General features: G+C 38.7%; 1 protein-coding gene across 1 annotated transcript in view; it reads left to right on the top strand.

Annotated features, from left to right (window-relative positions):
• The window catches only part of AK9 (adenylate kinase 9), a 244988-nt gene that overhangs the window by 81408 nt on the left and 150884 nt on the right, over positions 1 to 12696 (top strand). The window contains exons 16-18 of the mRNA XM_075064564.1: positions 3617 to 3691; positions 4844 to 4998; positions 8804 to 8960. Of these exons, the coding sequence (XP_074920665.1) occupies positions 3617 to 3691; positions 4844 to 4998; positions 8804 to 8960 (387 nt within the window). The remainder of the gene's footprint in view (positions 1 to 3616; positions 3692 to 4843; positions 4999 to 8803; positions 8961 to 12696) is intronic.

Genomic DNA, 12696 nt, shown 5'->3' with positions numbered 1-12696 from the left:
GGCTTTCTATTGCTATAACCTCACCTAGGAGAGTAGAGGAGCTGCAAACTGTAGTATCAGAGCCTCTTTATACAATTTTCTTTAGGGACAAGATTTTCTTTTGATCTCACCCTAAATTCTTGTTTAAAGTGGTTTCCAAATTTCACATGACTCGAGTGATTTTTTTTTTTACCAGCTTTCTTTCCAAAGCCCCATTCAAGTAAAGAAGAAGGAAAAACTCCGTATTCTAGATGTTAGAAGAGTTTTGCTTTTTACCAGGATCGGACTAGACCGTTCAGGTCTTCATCTCAACTTTTGATCGTGATTTCAGATAAAGGGCCACCCAGTCTCCACCCAGAGGATCTCTGCCTAGATTTTCATCTGTATTGGTTTATGCTACCAATTGGCTGATGTTGCACCTCCGAGTAAACTGATGGGTGACTTGACCAGGTCTCAGGTGACTTCTGCAGCCTTTCTCACTTATGTTCCCATTCTGGATATCTGTAGGGTAGCAACCTGGTGGCAACCTGGTCATCACTCCATACATTTGCTTCTCACTATGCCATCTCTCATTAGTCTAAAGATGATGCCAGATTTGGGCGAGTGGTGCTACAATCCTTCTTCAGGTAGACTCCAAGCCCAGTTCCAGTTCGAACTGCATAGAGTCACCTACAGTGGAATGGAAATGTGCAGTCACTTGAAGAAAAAGCTGTTCTCTGTCTTTCCATAACTTGTTCTTCAGGATATGTTGCACATGTCCATTTTATAACCTGTCCTCCTTCCCTTCTCTATTGGAGTCTTTCCATTGGGAACTGATGGTGTCTGGGGGCAACATTGCCCTTTATATCTGCGTGCAGTTGTGTCAGGGACCAGAGGGTGCTCATGCTTCCCCAGTGGATACTGCTGAAGGGAAATTCTCTGATAACTGTGCACAAGTTGCATGCACACCTACAGTGGAATAGACGTGCAACACATCTTGAAGAACAACAGTTATGGAAAAGTAGGTAACCATTTTTTTCCCTAGGCATTTAGCATTCTATAGGGCCTTTGTCAGTTGCTCATAACTTACTCAAACTTTAATCTTTTGGTTTTATTATTTTTCATGTCTGGTTTATGATTGAGAATGAAATGTTCTGAAACTTTGAGCCAAAATGGTTCAGCAGCTTTTGAGACTGAAGAGACAGTGGGCGGGGGTGGGGGAATACACCTTTTGATGTTATAAATTTTTTAAAAATTATTTTTCATTATTTTTAACTCTTCTCATTGAGGTGCTAGAACTTGAAATTTGTCAGGGACAGAGTCCCTAGGTTGGACATGTGTTTTTGGTGGCCTAGTCAAAATCTACTACGTTTTTTTAAATTCTCAAAACTTGACAAGTTACAAGTATTTAAAAAACATGATTGAAACATGCCTTCAGTGTTTTAATACCAGAGTTTTTAAATAATTTCATTCTCTGCCCATGTTCTCTTGGTATGGCACATGAGCACAACAAAGCTGGGTGGAATTTTAGCCTGTGTTATATGCTTTTGAAAAACACTATCCAATTCAAAGTACAAGTAAATATTGAATAAGGAAAGTTTCCCTAACTCATTGTATACAAAGGAGCACAGGATGGACTATAAAAAGAACAGGAGTACTTGTGGCATCTTAGAGACTAACAAATTTAATGTAGCATAAGGTTTCGTGGGCTACAGCTCACTTCATTGGATGCATGTAGTGGAAAATACAGAAGGAATATTATACACACACACGCACACGCGCACACACACACACAGAGGGAACATGAAACAATGGGTATTACCATACACATTATAAGGAGAATGATCAGTTAAGGTGAGCTGTTGTCAGCAGGAGAGGAAAATAACTGTAGTGGTAATGAAAATGGCCCATTTCCAGCACTTGACAAGAAGATATAAGGAACTGGGGGGAGGGGAGGAGGGAAGATAAGCATGGGGAAATAGTTTTACTTTGTGTAATGGCCCATCCACTCCCAATCTTTATTCAAACCTAATTTAATGGTGTCCAATTTGCAAATTAATTCCAATTCTGCAGTCTCTCATTGGAGTCTGTTTTTTGAAGTATTTATTATTGTAATATTGAGACTTTTAGGTCTGTAATCGAGTGGCCAGGGAGGTTGAAGTGTTCTTCAACTGGTTTTTGAATGTTATAATTCTTGACATCTGGTTTGTGTCTATTTATTCTTTTACGTTGAGACTGTCTGGTTTGGCCAATGTACATGGCAGAGGGGCATTGCTGGCACATGATGGCATATGTCACATTGGTAGATCTGGAGGTGAACGAGCCTCTGATAGTGTGGCTGATGTGATTAGATCCTATCCAAACCAACTTCCATTGAAGAATTAGAATGACTCTCATTGATTTCAGTAGTCTTTGAGTGGAGCTCCATGTGATAGAGTCAATGTTGTATTAGAAACCTAACTTTTTGGATTTCCAGATTTTGTGTGACTTATTTCTCGATCATAATATTTTATTGATTTATTTTTTTCATTTGCTATAATTCACAGGCAGCCAAGTTAATTCCTAGTAACTCCAATATTTCACTGGAATTAGACCAATTTGGCCCATGATTTTTCCTGTATCACTGAAAGACATTACAATATGATGAAATATCCAGTTGAATATGCTAAGTGGGGGCTTGCAGTAGACTGTTAGAAGAATGTTTTGTGGATGATCTCTCTGTGAACACTTTGTATAAGTATGTGGAATAACTTGAAAAATAATTTTTCAAATAAATAATCATAGCCCTTCAGACTCCACACCCACATAATTTGCCACAGAATTCCTCTCTAACTGCAGAGTTGTGCTTCAGAATCTGAGTTTCCTTTTAAAAAAAAATCATATTTCTAGACCTCATGTTTGGGAAGAAAAGCTTGAAAAATGTGAATCATATATAAACAGGTGCAGTGGAGTCTTCCTTAGTTTTTCAGCCAGCCTGAAAGAATAGATTTGAGTGACGTGAACTGTCTCACACATTTTAATGTTAACTTTTAAACCTAAAGATGACTTATAACATATTAAAAACTGAAAATATTGGAACACGTAAAAAAGCAACCCTGAATTCAGTATCAAAATAAATAACACAAAAGCTACTGTACTGACTGGACTATTCTTTTTTAATATTTAATTCAATAAAACTCACAAATTTTAAAAATGTACCTGAAACTTTTACATAACTTTCAGCAGAACACTACAGTATCTAGAAACTTTGCGGCACAATTTAGGTCCATCTTACCACAGAGTACATGGCATTGCATACAAAATATTAAGCAGTATTGTTTCCATGTTAGCAATGTCATGGAAATGCAATTCTACCATTACACATAACCATCACTTGAATCTCACAAACACCTTAGTAAATTGTGCAAGATTTGCCAATTACAAAATTAATCCATAAACTGGATTATATTAAAATATAATTTGAACTATAATAATCAAGTTTAACATAATTCTTGAAGTAGTAGCATTATGATTGTAATATGCTGCTTATTGTGTGACATAGACGTCTCTACAAAGGAAATGCAAATTTACCTAAATGTATTATTTCTACTTTTTGACAAAAATATGCTTTCCTTTAATCATAATATTCTTTTAATGTTATAATATTTGATAACTATAGTGGACACTAAAGACACCACTGAGGCTACTTCCACGTCCAGAACCGATGGAGAAGGAACCACAGAAGAACTAAATGGTATTAATATTTTTAATTATTATAATTATCTGTTTTCCAGTGTACAAATATGACAGAAGACCTCTTCTCTGGACCAAAGAGATTATAATTTAATGCAGATATCTTGATAATGTTTAGATCTCTGGAGGACAAAAATTAAACACTGACAAATAATGAAAAATCTTGATATAATTAGATTGCCAAATGTTAGTTTGGCATTTTTGTCAAAGGGTACTGTTCACACAATACATCATACATTTTATAAAGTAACTCCACGGTATATTTTTGTTACTATTTTGTCAACAAGGCATACGGAAAAATTAATTATCTTGACATCTTCATGTATTGAAATGGTTAAATATTTTAGGATCTTTATTCCTGTTGTACAATAAATTAATGATTGAATGCACAGTGCTAGTCAATGTGAGTAATTGACTTAGGGAAGATAGACTTCATAGTTTATAGCAAGGGTAGTCAATAGGTGGACCATGGGTCACATCTGGATCACCAGCCACTTTTGAACAGACCCTGAAATTTTTGTTTACTTATTATTATCATTATTATTTTTTATTATTTTCTCTGGAGTCTGGACTTTGACTATATCTTGACCAAGACATTTTGACCTCAACAAAAAATAATTTACTACCCTCGATGAGGTGCCACCTTGCATTATGATTTTTGTTATTTCTAACATACTATACTGGGTCAGAGCAGTTAACACTTTGATTAGAAACCCACAAAAGAAGCTCTGAGGGTGCTAAAGGAAGTGGTAGTGGTGATTCAGTTGGTACCGCTTCTCTCCCTGAGTCAATATTGAACTAATGCACCTTCTGGTGTTAGGGGTCATTGTACTGTGTAAGAGGTTATCTTTTGAATGAGACATAAAATCAAAGTCTTCAGTTGTCATTATTAAATAATTAAATACATTTGGAAGGAATATTCTTCAATTCATGTTGTGTAACTTCTTCAAAACTGTTGTGTAGTGTTGCTGCATTCCTCCTCAGAATTGGCTGTTATTTTTGAGGTCACTTAAAAGACTCCTGTTTATAGGGTGTACACACTAATTTGTAAAATCCGTAAAATGCTTTATAAGCCTTTTAGATGAAAAACACTGTGTAAAATGTAAGACATTAGCGATCTTTAATATTAATTAATTCCTTGCAAACACAATAGAAGATACATCAATAAACACATCAGAGTCAGAGGTTACTGCTGATCACCCACAAGTTCAAGCTTTGGTAGAAGAAGCTGTAAAAATTGCAGCACAATCTCCAATAATGCTACCGGCTGAAGTATATGCTGAAGCATTAGAGGAAGCCATTACAGAGGTAAAAATACAGTACTAAAATATTCAAATATTATTTCTAATAGTTCCTTGTAATATTTTATGTATTCCCTTGCAACATTTACTTTTCAGATTGTTCATTTGAAATGTAAATCTAGTATACTTCACATTATATAGTCTCAGTTTGATCCCACACATACTGTGGACTAGCTTACTTTAGAATGTCATATTTGTAGCCTTTTAATTAGGAGTGTCAAACTTTTATAAATTTTATATTCATTTTTGTTTTAGTTTATCTATAAACCTTATGATGCTATTGGAATCTCAGAGCAGCAGTATAGAAAGGCTTGGATCTCTCCCACGTGGCCCTTAAGCAATGTACAGTACAATATACCATTGTACTCAGCAACAGTATTGATGGTTATAGGTATAATAATGAATTAAGAGGGCTATTCCTTACTACACTGCTAAGGCTGTAACACAGAAACCTAGGACAGGTTCTTAAATATATTATTAGAAAGCCTTGTTCTTCAGTTCTTAGGCAAAACTCCCCAATGATTGCCCAAGCAAGGACTTTAGGGTCAGGCTGTGAGGGTTCACCATTGTTTTCTTCTAAAGCAGAAGACTTCCAGGCCAAACTCTAAAAAGACTAGGATTACTATTAGGTCAATGAGACTGAATACAGTGTAAGGCCCCAATACAGAAAAGCTTCCTGCTTCAGTTATGCCCTTAAACGTGTGCTTAATTTTAAACACCTACTTAAGTCTCATTGAAGTCAATGAGATTTAAGTATATGCTTAAGTGTTTTCTAGAATAGGGATCAACTTACACGCTTAAGTGCTTTCTTGAATTGGGGCTTGAGTTAAGAATCCTCAAGAATAGCAAAAATACATAGAGATTTTAAGACCAGAAGGGACCACTGGATCATGTAGTCTAACCTCCCCAATAATATTTAACCCAGTTAACCCTTTATTGAGCCTAATATGTTTTGGTTGACTAAGCCAGGGTTCGGCAACCTTTGGCACCTGGCCTGCCAGGGTAAGCACTCTAGCGAGCTGAGCCGGTTTGTTTATCTGCCGTGTCCGCAGATTCGGCTGATCATGGCTCCCACTGGCCACGGGGGCTGCAAGAAGCGGCACAGGCTGAGGGATGTGCTGGCCGCTGCTTCCCGCAGCTCCCATTGGCCTGGAGCTGCGAACTCCGGCCAGTGGGAGCTGTGATCGGCCGAACCTGCAGACGTGGCAGGTAAACAAACCTGCCCAGCCCACCAGGGTGCTTACCCTGGCAGGCTGTGTGCCAAAGGTTGCCAATCCCTGGATAAGCTATATCTTCTAGAAAAGCATCCAGGCTTGTTTTGACAACATCAAAAGAAGGAGAATCCACCACTTCATCTAGTAGTGTATTCCAGTGGTTAATCATTGTCATTGTTAAAAGTATTTGTTCCTTACTTCTAATTTGAATTTGTCTGGCTTCAGCTTCCAGCCACCAGATCTTGTTAGGCCTTTCTCAGCTAGCTTGAGGAGTGCTTTAGAAACTGGTATTTTCTCCCTGTGAAGGTTCTTACACATCATAACCAGGCAAGCTCTTGATGTTCTTTTTAAGTCTCTCATTGTAAAGCCTCAAATAATTTTTGTGGCTCTTTTCTGAACCCTCTTCAATTGTTGAATACACTATTTAATATGTGAACACCAGGACAAGAGGTAGTATACTAGTATAGGTCTCACCAATACCACATACAGATATAAAATCCCCTCCTTTCTCCTACTCCCTATTTATACATCTAAGATCACATTATCCCTTTTTTGCCACTGCCTTGCACTGGGAGCTCATGTTGAATTGATTGTCCACTATGACTCCTATATCCTTTTCAGAGTCACTACTTTCCAGGATACATTCCTGCCAAGGGGGTTGAAATCTCTGGGAACCAAAGATAGTTTCCTCATCAATCTTGAACAAAGACTGTAAGATGTTGAAATTAGGTCTTAGCTATTAGAAAGCATATTTTCACTTTTATTTGCTTGTAACCATCTCTACCTTTATTTCTTTTACTTGGCATCACTTAACCTATGTCCTTTTGTTAATGAACTTTTTTTTACTTTTAATCTAAACCAACACAGTGCTGTATTTGAATAGAAGTAATTAACTCCAGTTAATATGGTAAGCTGCTAGTTATTGTCTCTTTAAAGGAGCAAAGGAACATTATTCTTTCTCTGAATGGTCCAGGAGGGGACTGGACACTTCATGGAAGATGGTTTGGGGGAAATTCAGGTCTGGGAGTGTGTCTGGGGTCACTTCTGCATAAGATAACTGGGTGATAGAGATTAGAGTTGGGCTCTTGTGTTGTAGGCAGAATGCTGGGGTCAGAGTGTTGAATCACAGCTGCAAAGCACACAAACACTTTAGAGGATTGCATACTTGTCTGTTGGCTGTTGGTGTCTGGGCTGTGAGCCACAGCAGCAAAGGATTTGAGGCATGCAGGGTTACAGGGCAGGTGGTGACACAACCACTCACTGTTCTGGATTGCACATTCTTTGTACCTAGATGCATAACCTTGCATTTGGATGTATTTAATGCATTTTCTTTTCTCAGAAGAGTAATGCTCATTCCACTTAAGCTAGCACAGCTTTTAAAGTCATTTTGTCAGTCTTGGAAATCTGCAAAACTGTAACACAAAGTTCAGTTTACATTTCTTGTGATCAGTATTAGACTCTGAAGACAGGTCAGATGCCTGCCTCAGAAAAGTAGCTGTGCAGTTTCTTCTTAATTTGGGATATTTTTCAGCTCCCCTTCAAGTAATCTTGCTTAATGAACTTCAGAAGTAAAGACCCTGATGAAGGAGAAAACAATATTACTCACCTGTAACTGAAGTTATTGGTGACTTAGCTCTCTTATCCACAGTCACCCTCTCTCTATCTAATTCTTTGGAATTCTGCTTCTGATCAAGCAGTTAGGGACTATGGTTGTGGGCCTTCCTTTTCAGATGTAGTATAGGTAGGTACCCTACTGTATCTACAATATGGTTTGTGTGGCTACGATATGGCTCTCCTATCATGAATGCATCTGCTGTCATGGTTGAATTTGGTAGGATCTCCCAACATACAGTGCTAACTTCAGATCTGGTGAAAAATCAGTGCTGTTTTACAGCTGGTCTGAATTTTTCCTGATATCTGAAGATTTCTAGAAAAGAGTTGGTTTATTAGACGTGCATTGATCTTTACCTGACATGGTTTAATGCCACAGATTAGCCCCTGAGAGAGAAGAAAGGGTACCCTTGTACAAAAAGAACTGAAACACAGACAAAAACACATTATTTGAAAAGAATTTTTTTTTTCTGAGCAGGGAAGAAGAAAAATTTACCGTAGTCCTCAATAGCTACTGCTGTACCAGAATGGCTTAAACCCTGTTTATTTCTCTATGAGCATCTGAACAGTTCAGAGAAGTGCTTAAAAAGTCACTAGGATGTGTTTCAAAGCTGCATAATGCTCTACATATTTCATATGACCAGAGGCTTATACAAGGGCCTTTATTTTAGATTTGCTAGCCAGTTTGTAACTCTTATTCCTGAGACCTGAATCTAAGTTCTCTGTAGTTATTTTTGGAAAACTACAGTATATTTTTATACATTCATCTCCATTTGTTCTGTTATATTCTTTCTTCATTCAGGCACATAAGTTACAAATCTCTTCTATAACTAATAAAAAGACCCTTTATTGGAAAGAAAAATGACACTGAAACAGGTTAATACAATGCAGAAATAATTTTGTATTGTCTGCTTTTCTAAACAATTCACTGATGTTATTGTATTTATATCATTTTGTTTTACAACTAAATCCAACATTTTGTAACAGCTCATTAAGAAGAACAATGACAGGTTTCCTGGGGCTCCAGAAAAAGGAGGATGGGTACTGGATAACTATCCAACAACATCAGAGCATTGGTTAGCCTTGTCAGAAAAAGGCCTCTTACCTGATACTGTCGTCTGTCTTAAGAACATAGAAAAAAATGGTTAGTAAATATTTTACTTTTAAAGCATAAAAATTAAAATCTTTTCCCAATTTTGATGTCTTTGCTTGAGTTATTGTTATAAGAAATGTCAGTTAAAGTGTACTTATGTCCCACTAGCAATTTTGTAGGACTTTGCCACTATATCAAAAGGGATCTGTTTCTCTCCTTGCCTTTTTTTATAATTTTGTCTGCAATGCAAGTCTCCTCCCCGTGAATCCACCCAAAACATGCAAACATAGTTCCAGCCACAAACTTAGATACTGACAAACATAACAGCACACCTCCTGTAACCATGTCTCAGTGGCTCACAACTGAGGATACCAAATTCAGGACAACCTGTCAAAAAATAGGGCAAACACACCCCAAAACTGGAGATTATTCTCCCATGAGATATGCCAAACCAGCAACAAAAGTAAACTTCTGTTTCACCACACTGGCTAACAAGAAGTCAGAAAAGCAGTTTCCTATGTATTCCAGTCCTTGTAGCACCACCAAAAACACTAGATTTAATGAGTGGTTCTTTAAAATCAGTTTCATCAGATAAAAGGTTCTTCTGATCCCAGAGGGCCAGCCACACAGCCAGGTCAATATATAATGCAGATCATACCCAAAAATCACTCCATTGGCAATCCTTTAGTATTTAAAATCTAAAGGTTTATTTGTAAAAAGAAAGAAAGGAAGGTGAGAGTTAAAATTGGTTAAAGGAATAAAATACATACGTTAATTGCGAACTTCTTGGTTCAGGCTTGTAGCAGTGATGGAATAAACTGCTGTCTTAAGTCAAGTCTCTGGTTGCTTCCAATCATTGGAAGGTCTTCACTTCTTTGGTTAGAATGCTCCCATTAGTGTAAGTCCATAGTCCAGAGGTTTGAGCAGGAAAGAGGCCAAATGGAGATGTTTCCAGAGCCTTTTATAGCTTCTTTCATGTGGAGGGAAATCTGTTGCTTCAAACAAAGGCCTCAGCACAGCTAGTGGAAAATTACAGGTAGAAAGATGGTGTTTGGAGTCACATGGGCAAACATGTCCATGAATGATTTTGCTTAGTCACAGCAGGAAAGTCCATTAAATGTAGATAGGCGTCTCCCATGGTCCATTGTGAGTTAAGTGTTCCTTGATGAGCCACTTAATTTGAATAGTCCCTTCAAGATGTGCAGGCTAATTACCCTAGGAGCAAACATTTGAAATAGAGGTATAGATGCTCGTAACTTCAAATACAAAAATGATACATACATACAAATAGCATAATCATATTCAGCAAATCATAACCATTCCGTAGACACTTTACTTGACATAATTTGTACAAGATTTGTTGCAATTATATAACAGTGGTAACAACAATGATCTTCATGGCCATATTTAATAAGATAACGTCACACTTCCTCACTACATCACCTAAATAACTCTGTTAGTGGGTTATAGCCCACGAAAGCGTATACCCAAATAAATTTGTTAGGCTCTAGCTTGCCACAAGGACTCATCGTTTTTCCTATTACAGACTCACATGGCTACCCCTCTGAAATCTATTAGAAACTTTGAAAATGGCAGCTTCTCAAAATGCTAACTATTGTTACAAACAATTTCCACTTAAAACAGTTGCTGCTATTTAACAATTATCCAAACAAACACACTTAAACACAACAATCAACTAAAAATCTACACCATACACAAGCTACCTGTCTTCTTCAATGCAACACCAAATCAGTATTCCCAGCAATTATATACATACATTTCTAACCACTTCAATACAGACAGAGTTAAAAATTGCATGTTTTGTGTGGAGGTGACAAAAGGAACCCTGTGTATTTGGCTATGAGCAAGGTAATGTGGAGAAATCAAAAATCAAGAGATAGCTAAGGAACAAACTAAGTAGTTTCTGGTTTTTTTATAGCTGTATTAGTGGATTATCCCCTTAACTATTTTAAATGTTTTGTTGGGATAAATTTTTACAAATTCTGTGTCTGCTTTCCACTTGTATCTTTTAATAGAAATAATAGCCCACTTCTGCATTTCTAGAGCACTTTGAGTCATTGTTTCATAGGCCACACTCTCAGTTGGTCTAAATCAGCGTTTCTCAAACGTGGCCACTGTGGCTGGATGCGGCCAACAGGGGCTTTTCTTGCCACCACGGCCTTCTGGCTGGTGATTGCGGGGACAAAGCAGCGGCCTTCCCCTGGGCCACCAGGATGGGTTGGACTCTGCCTCCCTCTGGAGCCACAAATGCCAGAGGAACAGAAAGCTTGTGAGAGTTCCCCACCTTCCTTGGGGCAGTGGGGTTCAGGCTTTCTGCTCCAGCCCTGGAGTGATGGGTGGCAGGCTCCAGCCATGCAGCGGTGGGATCCGGCCACGGGTTCTGTCCCCTGGCCCGTCACACATCACCCCTGGTCCTTGCTGCCTCCCCTGGCTCCTCACCCATCCACCCCATCACCCCCAGCCGCCTCCCTACCCATCTCCCCATGCAAGGCTTAATTTGTCTTCTGGCTTGCCAGGGCTGAGTAAATCTGCTGTGAAAAGTGATATTCATATGTTTGTTAATATCACTTTCTACTGCCTCCCAGCTAGCTAACAAGTCTGCTGCTGTGAAAAGTAGAAGCAGGCTTACTAGCTAGCAAGTCTAAAAAAAATAAAAACAAAAAACGAAAGAAACAACAACAAAAAAAGACAACATACAAAGACCTTGTTTGTGTTTCTGTTTTGTTTGGGTCCAGAAAAGAATAGAGACAACTGTGTTATTTTTGTTTGAGCATAAGCTTTCATGGGCTACAGCCCACTTCTTCGGATGCATGGCTGTAGCCCACGAAAGCTTATGCTCAAATAAATTTGTTAGTCTCTAAGGTGCCACAAGTACTCCTGTTCTTTTTGTGGATACAGACTAACACGGCTGCTACTCTGAAACCTGTGTTATTTTTATTACTGAGTTTGAAAAAAAACAAACAACACTTGCATAAATAAGTTACTATGATTTGGACATGCACATCTGCATAAGTATTAGTTTTGCCTAAAGTTAATTAAGCATTTTAGGAAAAATTGTCATAGTAGCTACCAGCAAGAGTAGGTGGCCACATTCTGAGGTCACCAAAAATTCTTCTTTGAGTACTTGTTCATATCGATTCCAATTAGGTGTGTGTGTGCCGCATGCACGTTCATTGGAAGATTTTTACCCTAGCAACGCTCGGTGGATCGACTGGGTCTCCCTCTGGAGTGGTGCCATTATATACCCCTGCCGACCCAATGGCCCTTTAGTTCCTTCTTACCGCCCGTGATAGTCATTGGAACTGTGAAGCGCGGCTTTGCTGATCTCCACGTCCCTAGCTACTCGTAGTTCTTTGCTGTTTATTGTGTGTATAGTTGGAATTCTTGTAGTTATAGTTAGTATTGGTTGTTGTATTTATAGTTTAGTTTAAGGGGGGATCAGGGATTAGCCCCTTTTCCCCTCCCCAGTACGGGCTCAAGCCCAAGGCACCAGGATTCAAACCGTGCTTGGCGTGCCAAAAGCTGATGCCAATAGGGGATCCCCATGACTCCTGCCTTAAGTGCCTAGGGGAATCCCACATTACCAATAAGTGCCGCATCTGCATCTGATAAGACCGCTCTGGTACTGAGAAGGAGTCCCGGCACTGACATCTGCTCGGCACTGCTCTCTGTCCTCGAGACCCAGGAAGCAACATAGCGCTCCAGCTGCTTCAGCTCCACAGAAGGAGCGCTCTTCGAAGACGGATCGTCCGGCGCTGTTATCTGC

The sequence above is a fragment of the Chelonoidis abingdonii genome, chromosome 3, assembly GCF_003597395.2.
Source record: "Chelonoidis abingdonii isolate Lonesome George chromosome 3, CheloAbing_2.0, whole genome shotgun sequence".
NCBI classification, from domain to species: domain Eukaryota; kingdom Metazoa; phylum Chordata; order Testudines; family Testudinidae; genus Chelonoidis; species Chelonoidis abingdonii.
The sequence above is the reverse complement of the archived record's forward strand: the minus strand, read 5'-3'. Positions and strand labels throughout refer to the sequence as shown.